The following is a 24459-nucleotide window of genomic DNA, read 5'->3' on the forward strand; positions in this document are numbered from 1 at the left end:
TTGTGACTCCTCCCCCACGGCCAAGACACTCCCCTCAGCAGCTGGGCTCCTTCCACAGGCGGCCACAGGGCCCTTCCTCTGAACTGACACTAGCACCAGCACAACAGTATTCCCCTTAAAGGTCAGAAGTGAGCTGCATGCCAATCCGTCATCTACCTTTAGTGACTTTAGTAACTTTTGTTTCTCCTTTGAAGTTGGCCCCTGGAAGGCAGGATCAACACACCATCATCCAAAAAATGCTCAGATGTTGACACCAATGACACTGCACACACCAAGTAGCTCTGGTTTTTATTATGGTTATAGGAGGTTTTGCATAATATGACCTGCCCCCTCACACCATGAGGGAGTGCCTGGGCTTTCTTATTTTACACACATGTGGGGCAAAATGAGGTGGAGAACTTGTAAGCTGTCAGCAGCCAAATACCAGAACTAAGGAGAGATTCTATCACAGCTCCTCCAGCCCTGGCAGCTGTCCTAGATACAGGATACTACCTCAATAACAACTTTCTAGTTTCTCAAATTTATCTCATTAATTCTTTCAATTCATTGTTTAAATCGGTACAACTTCTGTTTCCAATGACCAGGCTGGTACAAATCTTGCAGTTCTTAGGTGGGCATTATCTTAGTAAGTGGTAGAAGGTAGAAAGGTCGACAACCATCTCTATTCTCATCAGGATCTGCTTTCCTCATCAAAATTATGTACTGATAACTTCTGGATTCAACTGTTCTTCTTTGCCAATGAAGAATTAAGGAAAATGGAGTTGCAATTTCTTATAAGCTGTCTCTCTTGGAGCTCATGCATCACAACATGGAGAACATGATTTGTGATATTCCATCACAGATGTACCAGTGTTGTTTAACCAATCCTTGATTAACAGCCATTTGTGCTGTTGCCAATTTTTGCAGGTGTATACACTGAAGCCTTGACAGTAAACAGCTCCCTCTTAGTAACATCACGTAAATGGCAGATCCAGGATTTCTACATAGTCACAAGATGTCAGAGCCCATGCTTAAAAATACTTTTATTCTGAAATAGTTTAAGCCAATAGTTAAAAAGAACCCATCACATTGTCCTGTTAAGTCTTTACATTCTGATGCATCTGCATCAATTTTTAGAAACAAACTCCAAGTCCTACATCCCTTTCCAGATCTTATCAGCATCTCTCGCCCTGGGAAAAGGCAGAGTAGCAACGTGTACATATCATTCCAACACATGACTTTATACTTATTTCTTAACAGTTGATTCCACAGAAATTATTGTGCAAAAATAGTAACACCACAGTTACATGCCAACAATGAGTACATGTCAGACTCTATTCTAAGTGATTTACATGCATTATTTCTTTAACTGGACCCCCAACCCCTAATCACCTTTTGAGGCTTGTACTAGTATTCCATTTAACCAAACATGAAACACAAATAAGAGATGTGCCCAAACCCACAGAATGCTTATTTTTACATAAGTGGTATATTGTATGTTGCTTCTCCAACTTTCTCTGCACGGTTTTGAACTTGTCTGTGTTGAAAGGCATAGTCCTCTTTCTAAAGTACCAAAAAACATTTACTTGTTCTGCTGATGAAATGTAGGCTTTTGCCAATTTTGCTACCTAAATAACACTGCAATGAACAGTCTCAGTCATTTCTTTCTTCACACAGGGTTGCTCTATGATATATCCAGGAGTGGAGTTGCTAGCAAGTAGAATACTCACAACTTTGCAAGATTTCACAAACTGCTTGGCACAGTTGTCACAATTTCTGCTCCCAAAGCAGTGAATTCTCACTTTTCCACATACTTACCCACACTTGGGTTTTCAAAAACATGCCAACTTGACAAAGTGTGAGGTGATCCATGTTATTTTATAATTCCCACGTATTCTTCTCAGCACATGCCTGTCTTGTCTGATAGTCTCTGTCACCAACCATGGGGCTGACTCACCTAACAGGTGACCAAAAGACCTCCTGATATCCACTCTTCTCTGTGACTGTCCTCATCCATCTAACTCTCCTCAATCCCAACTTCAGTTCCTCCAAGGGAGCAGAGAAATGGGCCTGCATGCTCTCCAGATCAGTTTGGGGTACAAGATTTAAGAACTGGTGTCAAGAACAACCCAAATAGTCACCCGGAGCCATATGGATCAGAACCAGCCACAGCTGGGCTCCTAAACATCAGGTGTATTCCAGTCAACACTTCACACAAAAAACACTTCCCAAAACTCCATACTTAAAACTAAATTCAGGTCTAGACTTAACAGAGGCAATTTTATGCAAAATCTCTGCATGGCCAACAGGTAAGTAAGTTCCCAACCTTGGACTCCAGAGTTAATGGGTTTGGCTGTAGTGATGGGAGCTAACTGGAGCACCAGGCAACAGAGTAACACAGGCCCCAGGGGGAGGGGTTAGGGAAGAGGGCTTAGATGGATGGGGACCTTGAGGAGGGAAGATCTGGAGCAGCAGGAGCAGAGCTGTGGCACTCCAGGTGAAGGAGACAGCACAAGGCAAGACAGCCAGCAGTGTGCATGGAGGAGCAATTAAGCCAAATCTAATACTGACTACACCAAAATGCTTAGCAGTTAGTTCCAAATAGACTTTTGATTCTACCTTTTCAACTAATGTGTACTTACTCACTTTTCTGTAATAGACTGAATATAAATTGAAGATTATTTGAAAACTCAGGTTATTGAACAGAGTGCATTAATAAAATTCAAAAGTATTAACAGTTTATTTCAACACAGAATTATTTCTGTTGATCTTGACTTCATCCTTTGTACATGTTAAAACTTATTTGGAATGTGTAAGCTCACCTCACTCCATAAAAATGACAGCAAAATTACTCCTACTGGGGCAGGAACTTTATGAGGTATCAGATGACACAAGGAGTGAAGAAAATATGGACAAAAGAGTATTTCCGTGGTTTCAGCAACAACCAATGTTGTGGGGGGTGGGAAGAGGGGGACCTCTGTGAAGGCTCTGGTCTGAGAGATCAACAACCTAACCCAGAGCCTTCACAAACCAGTCCCAGGAGTCAGACAGTACAGCTAGGTATACTAAAGAAAATTGACACACAGCTCTGATGACTCACTGAAGATCACCCTGCCAAGAAAAGGAACACTGAGCTGGCACCCAAATCTGATCACTCCAAAGCCCTTCTCAAGACCCTGGAGCCCAAGCACATAGGTCTCTGGCCTCTGCTCAGCCATTTCCAGGGCCAGTCTGGGGCAGCACTGTCATATGAAGAAATACTGATTCTAGGCCATGGGCAGCCACTGTTGCACAAACGCAAGGGAATGGCAAAGCCAAATGACAAAGATGAACAGCCACGAGGACACCAACAGGAGATGCCTGTTCCACCCCTTGCCCATGCTGTGATATCATTCCACAGTACCAGAGGCTTCATGCTCACCTGCTACAGCAAACCAGGAGATACGACGACTGTACTCCACCAAAAGACTGTCCAACTTTGTTTCTTTCCATCATCATCACAATACAGCGCCTGTTCTGCAAATGCGCGCCTACTCATAGGCAAATGCAGTTTGAGATGTTGCCCGACTGAGACATTTCATCCTTGCATTTATAATCTGCGTTCTTCAATAAACTGTAACAAATTTAATTTCCTTTAGAAATGTCACTCTTGTACCTTTGTGTTCTTGCTTTTTGCTTCAACACCACTGGTTAAAAAGTCAGAGAGGACACCTCTACCACAGGCCACCTTCTCTCTTAGAGGCAGCAGGCATGTGGCCTGGGTAACTTTAGGCTGAACCTGATGCCAGTACCAGATATCACATACCAAGACGGCTGTGAAGGTGAGAAGGCACCTGCAGAGTGTTGAGCCTAAATATGGAAGTGCTAGTGGGGGCTGGAGAACTTCCAGAAAATTCAGAAACAGGGTTAAAAAGTCCCATTTATAGAAACTGGCAGAAGTAACTGCATAAAAATCCTAACGGCCATGCCATCTTCCTGAGTCCTAGGTCTGTGATTGACCCTTGTAGATGTTTCAAATTCAGATCACATCACTCAACTAAGAACTTTCCCAAAGAGCCCTCTCTGCTACCCTCTATAAGGCATCCCAAGCCCCATGGATGATCTGCAATGCTCACCTAGCCCAGTCTATCACCTTTCAGGCCCCCTCTCCTCCTCTTCCAGTTGGCTCACTCCATTCTACACTAGGACTTTCTTGCTATCCCTTGAAAATACCGGACAAGACCCCAGGTCCTCTGCCTCAAATTCTTAGAGATCTACATAGCTCATTCGCTGATCTCTTTCAAGACTGCTCAAATTTTACCCTCTCAGCTGAGGGTCCCCTGATCACCCAAAATCACAACTCACCTCCAAATCCAACACTCCTCACTCTTCTCTGATTTATTGTGCCCACCACACACATCACTATCCAGAATACCACATGTTTCATTTGTTCAGTGTCTGTACAAGATGCAATACAGGACAGACCACCTACTGGGTCTCCAGCACACACACTGGAGCCTGATATTAGGCAGGTGTTCAGCACATTTCTGCTGCTGCCTGTGTAGACTTGCCCAGTAGAGATGGTGGTAGGACATCAGGAGAGCTTCATTCTCCAAGTACTTGAGCCCAGCACCCTGCTCGCCTCCTCCTGCTGCTCAGACAACACTAGGCCTTGGGCAGGTACATTCAAAAGTAGCTGTGAAGCTGAAGATCCAGCCAGAACTCCCCAGAAGGCATCTAGAGAGATCAATTCTTGATGCTATTGCTTTTGATACCAACAGAACAGGTATTGTCACAGGCCAAGCTCAAAGAGACATCTAGAATCCAACTGGCCTCTTCTCACCAGCTACAGCCCACCAGGCCTCAAATATTTTGTCCAACAACAACAGACAATGGTCTCTCTCTTTAGAGTTGTGAGAGCTGGCTGGGGGAGCCCCAGGGTGTTGTGCAGAGGCCACTCCTAGAGCCAGAAGAGCCCCAGCAGCCCTTTCCAGCAGGTGGGCTGGGGCCTCAGTGAGCTTGTAAATCCTCAGGACTCTGCCATCAGCTTCCAAAATACAAAGGGCAGGGCCCTTTGTGAAGGATTTCCCCATGACTGAAGGCTCTCTAGCTGACTAGCTGGGGAGCACTCCCGATCCCATTGTCATCATCAGGCCCTAGGCTAATCTCTAACATGATTTTTCATGTGACGAGCCAGGTTTGAAGACCACCGGAAGGTCTTGCCACACTCTAGGCATCCGAAGGGCCTCTCTCGAGTATGAAATCTCTTGTGACTAATAAGCTGCGAATGCTTGTTAAAGGTTTTCCCACATATGTTACATCTGTGGCACTTGCCCTCTTCAGGTATGTTCTGCAGTCTGGGGTGCCTGGAGCTCTGGTCAGCAACCTCCTTACAATCTTCCAGGACCTTTTCCCCACTTGGTTTTAATTCCTGCACACTCAACCCAGTGTCCTGACGCGAAGATAACCCAGGCAAGCTGCACCCGGATGCCGCTGCTCTGCTGTGTTTTCTCTGATGAAGAGAAAGGGCATGTCTCCCAATGAAATCCTTGCCACACCACTGACACTTAAATGGTCGTTCAGTAGAGTGGACTCTCTGATGGTTAACGAGGCGGTAATTTCGAGCGTAAGATTTCCCACACAAATTACATTTATAGCGCTTCTCTCCGCTGTGTATCCCCTTATGATCTAAGAGACTTCTTTTACGTGTAAACGTTTTGCCACATTCTTGACACCAAAAAGGCTTCTCATCAGTGAGGACGTCTGCTTTCAGAGTTGGCATCTTCTGACCGTCATGACACTCATACTGTTTTTTCAAAGAGTGACGCCTCTGATGTCGGTAGAGATTGGAACTCCATCGGAAGGCCTTTCCACACTCCCTGCACTTGTAAGGCTTCTCTCTGGTGTGAATTCTCTGATGGGCAAGGAGGAATGAGTGATTGCGGAAGGCTTTGCCACACTGGCTACATTGGTAAGGCTCTCCTGTGGTGGGACTGCCCTGAGGAACTTGGAACACCTTGTCCTGACCAGAAGAAGGCGCGCCCTCGGGCTTTCTTTTCATGGCATGCTTCTTTTTATGAACGATAAAGGCTGACCTATAGGTAAAGCCTTTTCTACACTCGCTACAGCGGTAGGGTTTCTCGCCTGTGTGACTTCTCTGATGATCGATAAGGGTCTTCTTTCGAGTAAAAGCTTTCCCACACTGCTGACAGGGAAAACTTTTCTCCACAGTGGGAGCATCCTGGGGCTGACTGTAGTTCTTCTGTCTTGAGTTTTCTTGACATTTCTCTTGCTTATAGAACTTCTCCTCCTGGTGCAACCTCACATGACGAGTAAAGTTTGACCTCCACCTAAAAGTTTTCCTACATATGGTGCATCTATAGGGTTTCTCCTGAGTGTGAATCCTTTGGTGTTCCAGAACATATGCTTTACAATGGAAGGATTTCCTACACTGGCTGCAGTCAAATGATCTCTCGCTGTCTTGGTCTCTCAAATGATATTCAAACTCTGTACTGTAAGTGAGAACTTCTTTATACTGATCTGACTCAGGAAATTTCTGCTTTGCATGGGTTTCCTGATGCAGACGGTAGGCTGACAGGCGTTGGAAAGATTTCTCACATATACTGCATTTATAAGGTTTCATTCCAGTGTGAATCTTCTCATGTCGCACACAGTTTGAGTTCCATCCAAAAGCTTTCCCACACACTCTACATTTAAATGGTTTCTCTTGAGTGTGATGTCTCTGATGATACACCAAATGGGAACTACGATTGAAGGTCTTCCCACAGTCACTGCACCTGTACGACGTCCTCACCAAGTGGAGATTCTGCCCATGCTGGTGATGAGAGCTAAGGCTGAAGCCTTTCCCACACGAGTCCCTTTCATTCCCTTTGAGCCCAGTATGAACTCTCTGATGTAGGCTGAACCCCCCGATCATGAGTCTGTGCCCCTTCCCATGTTTCTTGTAGTCATAATGGTGTGAACTCGTTCTGAAGTGTCTGCCACAGCCATGTTTAAGGGACTGCTTTCGTTTGGAAACTGTCAAACGTGTAGCATGTTTTACATCACCACTGTTTCCTCCTCCAGACACTTTGGATTCTTTTCCATCTCTATAACTGCAACCAGTTTCTTCTTTCTTATCTCCCACTTGTATGAGGTTTCTACATTGCTCCTTTAACCTTTTCTTTTGCTCAGAAGATTCTAGGAGTCCCGTTCCCTCAGAAACACTTATTGCAGGACATACTGTTAGTACAGCACAAGTTTCTTTCTCTTCCAAAGGCTCCTGTTTTAAAATGAACTTGTCTGTCTGAATCTGGAGCTCACTTCCTGACAAAAAATAAACACAAGAGAATATACTCTTATTAAAAGAAAAAAACCTTTTTATTTGCTTGAGAGGCAGAAAGGGAAACAGAGATAGATAGAGAGCGAGCTCCTATCCACTGGTTCATACCACATGTTCACAGTAGCTATTTTGTAAGGATATCGGGAGTCAGGAAAAAACCATGCATGTACAGTAATGACATTTTACTGCTCCTTGGTGCTTTGACCTGTTCCAAGAATGAGAAAAGAGTACATTCTTGGGGTGAGTGTTTGGTCTAGCAGTTAAGATGCCAGTTAAAAGGGTCACATCTTGTATTAAAGTGTCTGGATTTAATTAGCGGCTCCAGCTCGATTCCACCTTCCCATCAAGGCAGACTCTGGGGCAGGCAGCATTAAAGGCTTAACTCATTGAGTTCCTGCCACCTGCATGGGAGACCTGGACTGGGTTCCTTTGCTCCTGGCTTCAGCCTAGTCCAGTACTGGCTGCTGAAGGCATTTGGGAAGTAAACCAAATGAAATATATCCCTCCCCAACTAACCCAACACCATTTCTCTGTTACTCTGCCTTTCAAATAAACAAGTCTTGGAAAAAAAAAAAAATACTTTCCTTCTAGTGAAAAATGGAGTAAGTCCCAAGTGACACACCTGACCTTAAGAAAGGGAAGAGTATAAGTGGCATCTGGCACAGTGGTTAAGATGCTGACTGGGGTGTCCCCATCTCATGTTGGAGTGTTCTGAGTTCAAAACTCAGTCTGGTTCCCATTCCAGCTTCCTGCTAATGTGCACCCTGGGAAGCAGCAGGTGATGGTTCAAGTAGTTCTGCCACCCAAGTGTGAGACTCATACTGAGGTCCTGGATCCTGGCTTCTGGCTTTGGCCTGGCCCAGTGAGGGCTATTGCAGGCATCCAGGGAATAAACCAATGGACAGAAGATCTCTGTCTCTGTCTCTCTTTCAAGTAAGATGACAATAAATAAGTAATTTTCTAACTAAGAAAGGAAGAGTAGATACAGGAAAGATAGGACTGGTAGGTTCTCTGGAACTCACCGGTAGGAGCATCATCTGGCTCTTTCTTAGGCTGGGCTTCCTGGATATTCAGGCCCCATGGCTCTCTTGCTTCCAACCAGGAGATCAGAGCAGGTTTGCAGAATGGTCCCACTGCATAAAAGGGAATTGGATGGAAAGGGTGATGGATCACAAGAGACCCTCTCAAGCTAAGGAGGTAGGGAGGGGGAAAGTCCAGGAAGGCAGGTGGGAAAGAGCTAGGGCAGGAGGCCAGACAGCCATTTTCAGTAGTCCTGAGCAGACAGAGACAAGGAAAGCTAAGAGCAGTCAAAGGCGAAAAGACTGCTAAGATTCTCTGGAGGTGGGAACCACACCACAACTCAATTTTTTCGATCGGCCAACATTTTTTTGAATGCCTTAAATGGACCAGCAACTTGAAACACCATACTTTTAATCTTTACAATAACCCAGTGGGAGGTATTACTATCCCAATTTTCAAAAGCGGACACTGAGGTGACAGATCCAGTTGGTAGTTACAGAACTAGGATGAAACCAGCTCAGGCCCCTTTCCACACATCACAAAAAAAGCCAAGAAGGTAGAAGTCAAGGTAGATAGGCATATGGGGAGATGGATGACTTACTCAGAGCAGAAAAGTTTCTGTAATTCTCTAGCATCACATCCCTGTACAGGTTCCTCTGAGCCGAGTCCAGCCATCCCCACTCATCCTGGGAGAAGGTCACCTCCACGTCCTTGAAAGCCATAATTTCCTGAAAAAACACTGTGGCCTAGAGCTGGTCCACAGCTCCCAGTTTTTGAGGAGCTGGGGCAGGGGAATGGGGCTGGCTCTGAGTGGGCACAGGATGGATATGGCAAAGGGGAAAAAGTGATCATCACCCTTTGGAAGAGTTCTAGGTCCTGGGGGATAATCTGGTCTCTGGAACATGGGTCTCTGCTCGTGAGATCACTGGACAGAGACACTTAAGACGAGGAACGGTACTACATCAGGCAGTAACATGGAGACATAGGGAAGGAGCGAAAGCCCTGAGGCTCACCTGGGGCTGGGCTGTCAGGGAACTTGCTGCCATCACCTGGTCTCCTGGGCTCTCCTCTCTCTGGGTAAGGGCAGGCACCTGAGCAGCATGGAGATCTGAAGGAGGAAAAGAACCATGAGAGCGCCGCTTGGCCCTAAATGCCCCACTGAGAAGCCCACTTTTCACCACAGAGGACTCCTAGCCCCATGAGCAGGTAGGTGCAGACTGTTGTTAAACACCCATATCACAGTCCCCAGTGTCTGTTAGAGCTGGGAGGGGAGCACAGGGGTACAACAGAAGGAGCAGCTGGCCAGACATGGCTCACAGAAGAGATGGAGAGGACACTGAGCAAAGGGCAGGCCAGAGTGCCTCAGGGAGAATGAATAGTGAAGGCAACGTTACAGGAAGTTTGAAAGATGTGGCATAAGGCTGGGGTCTTGGAGCCAGGCAGCAAGTACCGGATTGCCCAGCCAGGAAGTCACGCACTCCTATTTCAAAGGGAGGCTCCAGCTGGTCTCCCAGAGCAGAGCCACTCCTGAGAGGTGAAGCAGGGGGCCATATCTTTGTGGATCGCAGGGCTCCTGTACCCATCCAATGCACATCTGGACTCTGGACAGGGCCTGGGTCCTGGTAAGAAGAAAATTTTGTGAGATGATTCTTCATGGGAATCAGAAAACAAACTCAAAGCTCTAAGAGGTCTTATGGCCTATCTCTAAAGGGCAGTGGGATGGGTGAGCCAGGCCTTTACACCTTTAGGAAGAGCAGAAAGGTCAAGGAGAAAGCCCAGGGAGGCCCCTCCCACCCCTCAGCCTCCCTGGGCTCTAACAAGGGCCATGGGGAGTCCTGGTGGAAACAGACTTCAGCTTAACATAAGCACTTGGCAAGTCAGTACTGGCACTGCTGTCAGTCCTCAGATGTCAGGGGGCCCTCATCCACTATTAGTCCCAGAGAGCTCAAAAGATAATGGTTCACAACACAGATACAACTCAAGCGCAGCTCTGGGCACTGACACGTAAAACGATCTCACAGGAGAAAGGGAGCTCCTCCATCATAAACCTGACTGAAACAGCAACAGCTATAGAAAGGCTGTGGTAATTTTGAGGATGAACCTTGGAAAAAAGTCTCAGGCACAGAAATAGGACGTGCCCATCCAAGCAGAGACCAGGAAGCAAGCACTTGTGCTCTGGAAGTGCAAAGTGCTCCTGTTCTTCATGTAGACATGAATACAGGAGGCAACAGCCAATGAATATCGAGTTTTTCTGGCCCTGTGCCCAAATTCTCTATGCTGATATAGACAAGTCTCAGCCTCTGGCCATTAAATATCTGGTAGAATGATACAGACTAAAGATCATGAACAGACCACAGTAACCATCTCCTATTCCACTCAAACCCTACTAAAGGGAAAATTACAAACTTTCTCAGCACCTGTTTTTATGCACTGTGGAATTTTTGATGAGTTTAAGGCTTTAAATGCATTTTAAGCATTTATGTTCCCTTTCAGAATTTGGAAGGCTTTCTCCCAGTTCCCACTGTCTTCTAATTTCTAACCAGTTTTCAGCCAGTTCAGCCCTTTCTGCTCACTTGGCAATCTTTTCACAGATTTTAAAATCTTACTTGGAGCCCTAAATGAACTGAATATGACCAAACCATAGATTAGACCCTTTTGAACACTTCATTGTTTTAGTAACAATTATAAATAATCCTTTGGATTTTTAAAAAAATTGTACTCAACGCTGAACAAAAAAAATTTTTTTTTGACAGACAGAGTGGACAGTGAGCGAGAGATAGAGAGAGAAAGGTCTTCCTTTTCCGTTGGTTCACCCTCCAATGGCCGCTGTGGCTGGTGCACCGCGCTGATCTGAAGCCAGGAGCCAGGTGCTTCTCCTGCTCTCCTATGCAGGTGCAGGGCCCAAGGACTTGGGCCATCCTCTACTGCCTTCCTGGGCCACAGCAGAGAGCTGGACTGGAAGAGGAGCAACCAGGACAGAATCCGGCACCCCGACCAGGACTAGAACTTGGTGTGCTGGCACCGCAGGTGGAGGATTAGCCTATTGAGCCACGGCACCGGCCTAAAAATGTATTTCTTAATAGTTATATCTTGTACCGACAAAAGCTGGTAGACTATATTCAGATGTGCTATTTGATCTAATTTTTATAATAAGTTTGGGAGAAATGTCAAATTTGTTTCAGAAACCTTAACAGCAAGTTTCACTTATATGTGAATTATGCGTGCAGAATCACACATTTTTATGAAAACTTAAGAGCTATCTAAAAAGGTGTTCTTTTTAAAAACTCTAAAGACAGACAGGAGGCATCAGCTTTCCTGAGCCCAGCAGGAGCAGAAGAATGCATGAGCTGAACCACCTCTTCTCTACAGCCAGGCTCGGGACTGTTAGCACTGCTCCCAACACCAAGGCCAGATCCAGGTCCAGGTTAGGCAGACACATACTAAAAAATTCTCTGGGTTAGATCCTTTCTGCATTTTCCTCTCAATAAACCAAGGCTCTGAAATGTACAACAAGGTGGCCAAGGACATTTGAGGGTATGGAATGAAGTTTAAAATTGAGGTCTTCCAATGTCCCAAACCAGGGCTGCCCCTTGGCACTTGGGTTAAACTCAGCCCCACACTCACACACAGATTCTCAAAAATTACTGAGAATGAAGCAACACAGTACATGTAGACTGCTCTTCTGGGTTTAAACATAAAGTCTTCCACTTGAAGGTCAACAGACCTGACCCTGAGCTCCACCTCCTCTCCTGCCACTTTTTGGATTGTAGTGACTCGAGTCAAACTAGGTAATATGTAGAGACAGACTTTGTAGTGTAAGTCACAGTGTCAGGTAACCAGTTACTGCCACTGATGGCTACTCTCTGACTTTATCCTGGAGCTAAGCTTCCTCTGGGAAGGTGGGGAAGGCCAGCTAAGGGGCCATGGCTCAGGTCCAGTTCTAAGTTGCCCGGGTGCCATGGGGATATCAATGTTGACAGTTCAGAGGGCACCCAAACCCCAGACAAGCTAGCTCACCAGCAGGCAAAGTTCCATGGACACCATACACGTGCTCTCACTCACCCTCCAAGATGTCTCATCAAGGTCCCTCTGCAGTTCCTCCAGCAAGGCCACAGCCTCCTCACCACTCTCAGGGTGATGCAGCTGCACCCAGGTCCGGAGCTCCCCAGGCAGGATGCTCAGGAACTGCTCCAGCACCAGCAGCTCCAGCATCTGGGCCTTGGAGAGGACGTCAGGCCTCAGCCACCAGCGGCAGAGCTCCCGGAGTCGGCTCAGTGTTTCTAAGGGCCCAGAAGACTCATGGTAGCGAAGCTGCCTGAAGAGCTGTCGGAAGAGCTCCTGGCCAGGACGGTTGAGTGTCTGTGGCCTGGCAGGCTGCACTGAAGTGTAGCCTTCATCCTCATCCTCTTTCTTGACCACCTGAAGGCGCCCGCGTTCCTTTGAGGCCTGGGCCTGAGCAGGATGGACAGCATGCCACCTGCCTGGAGGCATCACTCCTAATCAGGGTCTATCCAGCAGAGCTCAAATCAGGTCTGCCTTCGCTGTGCTGCTGCTGTGTCCTTGGGAGTATCTTCTCAGCACTGCAGTAGACAATGCCATTCGGTGACACATCAGAAGTCACTAGCAAGAGACTGAAACAACCAACATCCCTGTTCAGGAGAGGATAAAAGAACACCCATCATCCATGGTACAGTTAGATTCTACTACTGACAACATATCTGGATGAAAAGAGAGGAGGATACACATATACGAACATCTACACAGATGTACTTGCCCAGGACAAGACTATGACTAGACTTTGGATTTAGTTTGGGAGTGCCCCAAAAGCCCATGTGTTAAAGGCTTGTTCATCAGGGCGATGTTAGTGAGAGGCAGTGAACCTTCAGAAGGTGGTACAAATGGGGTCCTTAGGTCATCACAGGGATGCCTCTTGGAAGGAAATTTTCGCTAAGTGTTGGCTACAAAAGCCACCCTCTCTGCCTCATTGCTTGCCATGTGATCTCTCCTCTGTATACACTCCACACTCCATCACTGCCATCCTGTCAGAGGCCACACCAGTGGGGCTGCCCGATCTTATACTTGAACCTATAAAACCTAAGCCAAAATACACCTCCTTGCTTCTTAAGTAAGCTGTGTCTGGCATTTCATTATACCAATATACCAAGTATACCACAGCTGAGCAATACAGAAAACTGGTACTAAGGAGTAGGGTCATTGCTGTAACTATACTTAAAAACAAGGGAGTGGCTTTGGAATTGGCTAACTGACAGATGTTGGGAAAGCTTGGGGAAATCAAACTAGGAAAAAGTACAATGCTGTGAGCACAGCATTCCAGGTATTTCTAGCAGAAGCTCAGACCTGAACGCTGAAAGAAATGTGGACACTGAATGTTTGCCGATGAGGTTTCTGATGAAAATGAGGGTTCTGCTGGAACTGGACGAAAGGGTACTCTGGTGATGGAATGAATGCATTCTTCATTGTGAGATGGACATGAATGTTTGGGGACCATGAGTGGAATGATATGACTTGGATATTAGTTTGGCTATACACCAAAGGCCCCTGTGTGAAAGGATTGGTCCCCGTGTGGTACTCCTGGAAGGCGGTAGAGCCTAGTGGAGGAAAGCAAACCCTTGGAATGTAATTTTCACAAGAGGCCACTTATTAAAAGGCTGAACTGTGCCCAGCCCAGTCACTATTTCTGTTTCCTGCCTTGCCATGTGACCCCTCCTAAGCTCATGCTCCATGCTCTACACCGCTACCTTCATCAGAAGCCAAACCAACAAGGCTGCTTAATCTTGAACCTGAACCTCCAAAACTACTGAGTCAAAATAAACCTCCTTACTTCATAAGTAGCCAGTGTCAGGTATTTCATCATACTAATAAGAAGCTAACTAATAGAGTTGTCACTTATAAGCTAAGAAAATATTCTAGAATACAGGAAAATAAGTTCTGGCATATCACTACACATTTATCAGCAATAGGGTGGATGTTGTGGTGCAGTAGTTAAGCCCATGTCCTATACTGGAGTACCTGGGTTCAAGTTCCAGTTCTGCTTCTGATCCAGTTTCCTGTTAATGTGTCTCCAGGAAGGAAGCAGGTGATGGCTCAAATATTTGAGTGCCTGCCAACTATGTGGGTGACCTAGATGCAATTCCTGGATGCTTGCCCAGTGCTGGCTATCATGGGCATTTGGAGAATAAACCACAGATGGAAGATTTGCATCTCTCTTTCTCTCCCTCTCCGCCTTTCAAACAAATAAAAATAAGTGAAACTATAAATAAACAGTGACAACTCCAAATGCTGTTGAGAAGTCAAGAAATTGGATCACTCACACATTACTGTAGGGATTTAAAACAATAATACAACCAGGGATGAGCATTATGGTGTGGAGAGTTAGGCCATCACTTGAGACACCACATCCCACATCACAGTGCCTGGTTTGAGTTCCAGCTCCTCTACTTACAATCCAGTTTCCTGCAAATGAGCCTGGGAGGCAGCAGGTGTTGAATAAACTATCTGAATCCCTGCCACTCAAGTGGGAAACCCAGATGGAGTTTCTGGCTCATGGCTTTGTTTTACCCAAGCCCCGGCTACTGTGAGCATTTAAGGAGTGAACCAGCAGACAGGAAATCTATCTGTCTCTCTCTCTCTCTCACTCTGCCTTTCAAATAAGTACATAAATAAAACTTAAACAATAAAACAAACCAGCACAACCATTCTGGAACACAGGATAGTAGCTTCTTAAAAACTAAATGTACAGCCGGCGCCGCGGCTCAATGGGCTAATCCTCCGCCTAGCGGCGCCGGCACACCGGGTTCTAGTCCCGGTCGGGGCACCGATCCTGTCCCGGTTGCCCCTCTTCCAGGCCAGCTCTCTGCTGTGGCCAGGGAGTGCAGTGGAGGATGGCCCAAGCCCTTGGGCCCTGCACCCCATGGGAGACCAGGATAAAGCACCTGGCTCCTGCCATCGGATCAGCGTGGTGCGCCGGCCGCAGCGCGCTACCGCGGCGGCCATTGGAGGGTGAACCAACGGCAAAAGGAAGACCTTTCTCTCTGTCTCTGTCTCTCACTGTCCGCTCTGCCTGTCAAAAAAAAAATAAAAAAAATAAATAAAAAAAAATAATAAAAAAAATAAAAATAAAAACTAAATGTACAACTACCATATAGCCTAGCACTTCACTCCTGGACATTTATACCCCCAGAACAAAAATTCAGACCCATGTAAAAACCTGTACATGACTATTCAGTGTAACTTTGTTCATAACAGTTGAAAACTACAAACTACCCAGATGTCCTGCAACAGATGAGAATGGTTACTATTCAACAATAAGAACAAACTACTGATACTCATACACAAAATACATAAGCAACTTCAGAAAATTGTAAGTGAAAAGGTTGCATATCACACGATTCCATTTATACAACATTTTTGAAATGACAAAAAAAAAATGGAAATGGAGAACAGATTCATCACTGCCAGGGTGATTAAAGGACCAGAGAATCAGACCAGGAGGGAAGTAGATGTGTCAATATGTAATAGTCTGAATTGATTTTTGATATTTGACCGATGTCAGCTCTCAAGGCCCACCACTGTTGTGTCTCATTTTTGTCCAAATGTGGGCAAACCAATAAGGCAGCCTAGGTCTTTCTCCTCTGCTGGTGGTAAGTGCAAAGCACACAAGCCTTAGCTGCACAAAAAATCCTTACCCCCGCCCCACCCCCTAACTATATTCAAAGCTAAAAGCCAGCTGCCCCACGTTGCTATTTTTTTTTTTTTTTTGACAGGCAGAGTGGACAGTGAGAGAGAGAGACAGAGAGAAAGGTCTTCCTTTTCCGTTGATTCACCCTCCAATGGCCACTGCGGCCGGCGCTCTGCGGCTGGCGCACCACACTGATCCGAAGCCAGGAGCCAGGTGCTTCTCCTGGTCTTCCATGCAGGTGCAGGGCCCAAGGACCTGAGCCATCCTCCACTGCACTCCTAGGCCACAGCAGAGAGCTGGACAAGAAGAGGAGCAACCGGAACAGAATCCGGCACCCTCACTGGGACTAGAACCTGGTGTGGCGGCGCCACAGGTGGAGGATTAACCTATTGAGCCATGGCACTGGCCCCACGCTGTTCTTTCAAGTCATTTTTAGACCTGCTTCAGAGACTGCCTTGCTTCCCTCAGAAAATCTCATCAGGTGAATAATATCACCCTCCAGTATGTGTATAAGTCATCACAAGTTTCAATATTCAAATCAACTTTGGGGTGGGGGACAGGGTTCATCCCATCAAAAAGAGGTGGCAAAGAGAATGCAAAAGAAAAAGATGACGAATCTTTGCAAAGATGGAACTGAAGGTATTACTCCTGAGCTCACTGGGTCAAACTAAGGGTACAGGAGTTCTCTTCACTATTTTTTTTTTTTTTTTTTGGACAGGGAAAGTTAGACAATGAGAGAGAGAGAGAGAGAGAGAGAGAGAGAGAGAAGTCTTCCTTTTACCGTTGGTTCACCCTCCAAGTGGCCGCTACGGCAGGCATGTTGTGGCCGGCATGCTGCGCCAATCCGAAGCCAGGAGCCAGGTGCTTCCTCCTGATCTCCCATGCGGGTGCAGGGCCCAAGCACTTGGGCCATCCTCCACTGCTTTCCCAGGCCACAGCAGAGAGCTGGACTGGAAGAGGAGCTACCAGGACAGAATCTGGCACCCCAACCACAACTAGAACCTGGGGTGCCAGCGCCACAGGCGGATGATTAGCCTAGCGAGTCACGGCGCCAGCCTTCACTATTTCTTAATTTTTTAATTTTTATTTATTTATTTATTTATTTATTTATTTATTTATTTATTTTTGACAGGCAGAGTGGACAGTGAGAGAGAGACTGAGAGAAAGGTCTTCCTTTTGCCGTTGGTTCACCCTCCAATGGCCACTGCGGTAGGCGCGCTGCGGCCGGCGCACCACGCTGATCCAATGGCAGGAGCCAGGTGTTTATCCTGGTCTCCCATGGGGTTCAGGGTTCAAGAACTTGGGCCATCCTCCACTGCACTCCCTGGCCACAGCAGAGAGCTGGCCTGGAAGAGGGGCAACCGGGACAGAATCCAGCACCCCGACCGGGACTAGAACCCGGTGTGCCGGCGCCGCAAGGCGGAGGGTTAGCCTAGTGAGCCGCAGCGCCGGCCCTTCACTATTTCTTATGATGTCATGTGAACACACAATCATCCTCAATGTAAAAAAAAATTCTCTTAAAAAAAAAACTGCTCCAATTGGGGAAAAAAAGAATTAGTCTGCGGGCCAGGGGTGTTGTGTAGCTGGTAAAGCTGCTTCCTGCAGTGCCACATCCCATATGGGTACCGGTTTGAGGCCTGGCTGCTCCACTTCCGATCCAGCTCTCTGCTATGGGCTGGGAGAGCAGTACAAGATAACCCAAGTGCTTGGGCCAATGCACCCGTGTGGGATTCCCAGAAGAAACTCCCGGCTCCTGGCTTTGGATCGACACAGCTCCAGCTGTTGCAGCCATCTGGGGAGTGAATCAGCAAAAGGAAAACCATTCTCTCTGCCTCTCGTTCTCTGTGTAACTCTGGCTTTCAAATAAAATAAATAAATCTTTCAAAAAAAATAGTCTGAAATATCCATTAGGTGAAAGAAGAAATCACAAAGGAAATTAGGAAATACTTTGAATGAATGAAAAAGCACAATGCAGAATTATAAAATGCAGCTAAAGGAGTGTTTAGAGGGAAATTTACTGCTGCAAATGCCTGTACTAGAAAAAAGACAGAGGGGCCGGTGCTGTGGCTTAGCAGGTAAAACCACCACCAGCAGTGCCAGCATCCCATATGGGTGCCGGTTCTAGTCCCGGCTGCTCCACTTCCTATCCAGCTCTCTCCTATGGCCTGGGAAAGCAGTGGAGGATGGCCCAAGTCTCTGGGCCCCTGCACCCTCATTGGAGACCCACAGGAAGCTCCTGGCTCCTGGCTTCGGATCGGCACAGCTCTGGCTATTGCAGCCAACTGGGGAGTGAACCAGCAGATGGAAGACCCACTCTCTCTGCCTCTCCTTCTCTCTGTGTGTAACTCTTTCAAATAAAATAAATAGATCTTTAAAAAAAAAAAATGAAAAGAGAGAGGCTTCTTTCTCATAGTGCCCTGGAAGCCAGAGATTTCTTCAATGAAGCTCAACATCTCCTCCACAGTCCCTAGATGCCAGAAACTCATGGAAGTGGACAATGAATGCAGACTACTTCTGAGAGGTGCAGAGCCATCAAAGTTGCTGCTGATGGCCTGGGGGAGGGATGTGTGGTCCCAATCAGGGGTATGAACAACAATGTTTCCCATAAAGCAAGGTCCAACTGCTGCTGAGTAAGGGACACTTCTGTGATAGAGCAAGGAAAATGGCAGAAACAAAGTACAAACCTGTTTGTCATGGGGATGCCAATCTCAACCTGGAGCGAAGGATATTCCCAGACTGGCTGATACTACGATAACTTGTCATATGGAGACTCAAAGACCCAGTAGAATCCACAAACTTTTGGGGCCTGCGCTGTAGCATAGCGGGCAAAGCCGCCACCTGCAGAGCTGACATTCCCATATGGGTGCCAGTTCGAGTCCCAGCTGCTCCACTTCTGATCCAGCTCTCTGTTACTGCCTTGGAAAGCAGTAGAAGATGGCCCAAGTCCTTGGGCCCCAGCACCCATGTGGGAGGCCCGGAGGAAGCTCCTGGCTCCTGGCTTCAGATCGGCGCAGCTCTGGCTGTTGCGGCCAATTGGGGAGTGAACCAACGGATATAAGACACCTTCCCCCCACCCCCGCCTCTCCTTCTTTCTGTGTAATTCTTTCAGATAAATAAGTAAAAAAAAAAAAAAAAGAATCCACAAACTTTTCAATCTCTCTAAACAAAACAATGTCCCATAATATGTTGTAACAAAGATAAGAAAACCTAGAACCAGACCCCCAGGATTCACCGTCTTGTTACTCCACGTGTTCTATGACACAAATGCTGACATACTGATCTGAAGAAACAGTATATGAAGAAGAGTAAGGGACAGGCGGCAGAATATGCTAAACTCTTGGTCAAGAGAATGAAGGAGGACAATGAAAAATGCCAGGAACAGATCACCACAACACAAAGGCTCCCTCTCTGACAGCTTTCACTTCTAAATCTGAGTCTACTCAAAAACAAGACCTAAGGGGTGGGCACAGTGGCCCAATGGGTTAAGAGGCTCTCCCTGGGACACCTGTAACCTACACCAGAGCCAGTTCAAGTCCTGATACTCACTTCTGATCCAGGTTCCTGTGAATGCCCCTGGGAGGTAGCAGATGATGGCCCAAAACCTGGGTGCCAGCCACCCGTGTGAGAGACCTGGATGGAATTCAGCAACCTTTCACCTTAAGAAACATGGGAAGAAAAAAACCAAGTTAAACCTAAAGTAAATAAAAGAAAATTAAAAATTAGAGCACAAATTACTGCAATAAAAACAGCTGAGAAAATCAATGAAATCAAAGTTGGTTCACTGAAAAGATCAACAGTATGGATAAACTTTTAACTAGACTGACCAAGAAAAGACAAAGGAAGGCTTATAAAGACCAGAAATAAAACAAGGAACCCACTACTGACCTTAAAGAAAGAAAAAAAATAAAAGTACCATAATTTTTTTTTTTTTTTAGGGACCATCCCCGCTGAGACCCAGAAGGGTAGGATGAGGCTGCCATTTGGGTGGTGGGCAGCTGCGGGCCAGGATGATGGGAGCCTGAAGTGGGTATGTGTTTCAAATGCCCGACCCTGAGACATGGAGCCGAGGCACAGCCAGTTAGCAGAGCCCAGCAACCCGAGGATTCTGGGAAGGCAGGCTCCAACGCATTGGCTAGGAAAAGCAATCCCACATCCGTCAAGGCAGGCTGGAGTGGCAGGCCCGGCTGTCGGCACATGTCAGCTTGCTGCCCGCGGGCCTCCACGCGAAAGAGGCCCCCGAACTCCTCCGCGCGGCCGCCTCCTCCCGGCCCACAGGGGTCTTGTGAGGAGCCCAGGCACTGCTCAGGACCGAATGCATGACTGCCTACGCTCTGGTCATGCGGGGATCATGAGACAGCCCATGCGCCCCTCCGGGCCTCATGTGACAGCCCCTAACTCAGCTACGAGCTTATGAAAAGTACCATAATTTTTGTGCACAGATCAGATAGTTTAAACTGACAAACTCCTATAAAAATACAAACTACCAAATTGTCAAGAAGAAACCAAAAATCTGAACAGACTTAAAACAAGAAAGTGCATTCATAATCAAACCACCCACCAAAAAAAAGCCAATAATAAAGGCCTAAATTCCTTTACTGCTGAGTTCTATCATGTATTTGGAGAACTAACACCAATTCACTAACTCTCCCAATAAAGAGAAGAGAGAACATTTCCTAACTTCCAAAGAAGCAAAACTATCTTTACTGATAAAAGATATAATCTTTTTTTTTTTTTTAAATTTTTTGACAGGCAGAGTGGACAGTGAGAGAGAGACAGAGAGAAAGGTCTTCCTTTGCCGTTGGTTCACCCTCCAATGGCCGCTGCGGCTGACGCGCTGTGGCCGGCACACCGCGCTGATCCAATGGCAGGAGCCAGGTGCTTCTCCTGGTCTCCCATGGGGTGCAGGGCCCAAGCACTTGGGCCATCCTCCACTGCACTCTCTGGCCACAGCAGAGAGCTGGCCTGGAAGAGGGGCAACCGGGACAGAATCCGGTGCCCCGACCGGGACTAGAACCCGGTGTGCCGGCACCGCAAGGCAGAGGATTAGCCTAGTGAGCCACGGCGCCAGCCAAAAGATATAATCTTATATATAGAAAATCCTAATCACTCTACTAAAAGGTACTGAAATGAACAAACTAAACAAGATTAAAGAACAGAACATCAATATGCAAAAATCAATGGCATTTCTATATAATAGCAATAAATAAGCCAAAAATAAAATCAAGAAAGCAGGTCCATTCATAATAGCATCAAAAAGAATGAAATACTTGGGAGCTGGTGCTGTGGCACAGTGGGCTGAGCCTCCACCTGTGGCGCTGGCATCCCATATGGGCACCAGTTCGAGTCCCAGCAACTCCTCTTCCCCTCTCTGTTATGGCCTGGGAAGGCAGTGGAAGATGCCCCAGCTCCTTGAGCCCTGCACTCATGTGGGATACCCAGAAGAAGCTCCTGGCTCCTGGCTTCAGATCAGACCAGCTCTGGCCATTGTGGCCATTTGGGGAGTGAACCAGTGGATCAAAGACCTTTCTCTATGTCTTTCCCTCTCTCTGTCTATAACTCTACCTCTCAAATAAATAAATAAAATCTTTATTTAAAAAAAGAATAAAATATGTAGCAATAAATTTGACAAAAGAACAAAAAAACATATACAATAACATATATAATGTTAGAAGACATTAAAGATCTTCATAAATGGAAAGACACTTTTTTGTTCATGAACCAGAAGACTAAATATTGGAGTAGGTATTTGGAATAGTGGTTAATTCACTGCCTGGGTATCTCCATCCCATATGGGTCACAGTGCATGGTTCAAGTCCTATCTGCTCCACTTCCATTCCAGCTTCTTGCTTATGCACACTCTGAGAGGCTTTGAGTGATGACTCAAGTACTTGGGTCTCTGACACCCATATGGAAGACACAGAGTTCTAAGCTTCTGGCTTCACCCTGGCCTAGCCCTGGCTCTTGCAGTCCTTGGCGGGGTGAACCAGCAGATGGAAGATTTGCTCATTCGCTCTCTCTCTCTCTGGGTGTGTGTGTGTGTATGTGTGTGCGTGTCTCCCCACCATTCAAAAGAAAGTAAAAATAAATTGTTCTAAGAGTAAATATTAGCAAGATAGCAATACTCCTCAAACTGACTTCCAGGTTCAATACGATCCTTATCTGAAATACCAGCTGGGTGGTAGTGTTGTGGCTTAGCAAGTTAAGCTGCTGCCTGTGACACCAGCGTCCCATAAATGTGCCAGTTCAAGTCCCAGTTGCTCTACTTCCAATCCAGTTCCCTGCTAATGTACCTGGGAAAAGGAGTTCCAGGCTCCTGGCTTCAGTTTGGCCCAGCCCTTGTTGTTGCAGCCATCTGGGGAGTGAGTCAGCAGATAGATCTCTCTCTCTGTCTCTCTCTTTGTAGCTCTACCTTTCAAATAAATAAAATAAATCTTTTTAAAAAAGATCAGCTGATTGCCTTATAGAAATTGACAAACTGCGGTTGCGGGTGGGAGGGAAGTTATGGGGGGGGGGGGGAGCCATTGTAATCCATAAGCTGTACTTTGGAAATTTATATTCATTAAATAAAAGATAAAAAAAATAAGAAATTGACAAACTGATCCTAAAATTCACATTAAAAACAGACCAACAATCTTGAAAAGCAAAGAGAACGCCCAACCTCAAAACTCACAACAAAATAATAAAAGTCAAGATTGTGTGGTACTAAAACACACATCTAAGGTCTATTTATTTTTCAGAAGGATGCCAAGATCACTCAAAGTGGGGAAAAATGAAGTCTTTTCAACACCTGGGGCATGGCAGAATCCTATATTCACACACAACAGAATGAAGCTGGAGTCCTAGTGCACACCACACACTAACACCTACTCAAAGTATGAGGCTGGTGCTGTAGCAGGTGTTGCAGGGCCCTGGGCTAAGCTGCATGTGCTACGCCCACATGTTGCATCAGAGTGCTGACTGCAGTCCTGGCTACTCTGCTTCTGATCTAACTTACTATTAAGGTACATCCTGGAGGCAGCATATAATGGCCCAAGTACTTGAGTCCCTACCACATGAGACCCAGACAGAGTTCAGGTTCCTTGCTTCAGTCTGGCCCAATCCTGGCTATTATAGGCATTTGGGCAGTAAACAAGCAGATGAAAGATCTCTCTCTCCCTCTTTTCCTCATTCTGCATTTCAAGTAGATGGAAATAAAAAAACTTTAAGAAAAAAAAAAAAGGAAAAATCAGGAGTCAGCACTGTGGTACAGTGGGTTGAGCCGGTGCCTGTAATGTTGACATCCCATAAGGGCGCCAGTTCGAGTCTCAGCTGCCCTACTTCAAATTCAGCTCCCTATCTCTCTCTCTCTGTCTCTCTCTTGCTCTCTCTCTGTCACTCTTTCTCCTCTTCTCTAATTCTGCCTTTCAAGTCCATAAATAAATATTTTTTAAAAAATAAAATCAATCATTTGGATTTCATCAAAATGAAAAACTCCTCTGTTTCAAAGGACAACTGATGAAAGTGGAAAGACATCCCACAGATTGAAAGAAAATGTTGACATCATATACTTATCTAATAAAGGATGTATATCGACAACTTAATAATAAAAAGAAAAATAAATCAATTTTAAAATGCACAAAGGATCTGAACAACTTATTTCTCCAAAGAAAACATAAAAATGGCTAATATACAAACAGGCCACTCAACAGCAGCCATCAGGCAGATGCAGATAGTACCACAATGATATCACAGCACATCTATTAGGCTGGCTAGAATAGAAAAGTCAGACAATACCAAGTGTGATGAAGAACTGCAGTCACCCAAACTCTCAAAACAGTGTGGAAATGTAAGCTGGCACAAGGAAAACAGTCTGGCAGTTTTTCAAAAAATACGGTTGCTACATAGTTACTACTGGGACCTACTTCGTGGTGCAGCATGTTAAAGTCCCAGCTTGCAGCACCATCATCTATCACATGGATGCTGGTTTTAGTTTCGGCTGCTCCACTTCTGATCCAGCTCCCTGCTAATGTGCCTGGGAAAGCAGTGGAGGATGGCCCAAATCCTTGGGCCACTGCACTCAGGTAGGAGACCTGGAAGAAGCTCTTGGTTCTTGGCTTCAGATAGGCTCAGCTCCAGCCATCATGGCCATTTGGGGAGTGAACCAGCAGATGGAAGACTTCTCTCTTTCTAACTCTGTCTTTCAAATAAATAAAATCAATCTTGAAAAAAAAAGTTACTACATTGACACAGCACCCAGAATAAATGAAAATATTTACATAAAAACTTGTAAACAGAGCCAGTATGTGGTATAGCGGTTAAGGCCACCATCTATGACACCTGCATCCCATAATGGGCACTGGGTCATGTCCTAGCTGCTCCAATTCCAATCCAGCTCTCTGGTGGTGGCCTAAGAAAAGCACCAGAGGACAGTCCAAGTGTTTGGGTCCCTGTAACTCACATG

General features: G+C 46.1%; 1 protein-coding gene across 9 annotated transcripts in view; it reads right to left on the minus strand.

Moving 5' to 3' along the window:
* Window positions 1-264: 264 nt before the first annotated feature.
* ZNF445 (zinc finger protein 445) overlaps window positions 265-24459 on the minus strand; it is a 45406-nt gene continuing 21211 nt past the window's right edge. For 3 of the 9 annotated variants that reach the window (XM_062200526.1, XM_062200525.1, XM_062200524.1), the window contains exons 2-9: window positions 22310-22428; window positions 19566-19675; window positions 12383-12969; window positions 9771-9939; window positions 9334-9428; window positions 8922-9048; window positions 8323-8433; window positions 265-7284 (exon numbers count right to left, since the gene is read on the minus strand). In XM_062200526.1, the coding sequence (XP_062056510.1) occupies window positions 5120-7284; window positions 8323-8433; window positions 8922-9048; window positions 9334-9428; window positions 9771-9939; window positions 12383-12811 (3096 nt within the window). In that variant the 5' untranslated portion in view covers window positions 12812-12969; window positions 19566-19675; window positions 22310-22428 and the 3' untranslated portion in view covers window positions 265-5119. Of the gene's footprint in view, window positions 7285-8322; window positions 8434-8921; window positions 9049-9333; window positions 9429-9770; window positions 9940-12382; window positions 12970-14350; window positions 14565-19565; window positions 19676-22309; window positions 22429-24459 lie in introns of all 9 variants that reach the window. The other 6 variants (XM_062200527.1, XM_062200528.1, XM_062200530.1 and 3 more) reach the window with 4 other exon arrangements.

This window comes from Lepus europaeus, chromosome 9, assembly GCF_033115175.1.
Source record: "Lepus europaeus isolate LE1 chromosome 9, mLepTim1.pri, whole genome shotgun sequence".
In the NCBI taxonomy this organism is placed as follows: Eukaryota; Metazoa; Chordata; class Mammalia; order Lagomorpha; family Leporidae; genus Lepus; species Lepus europaeus.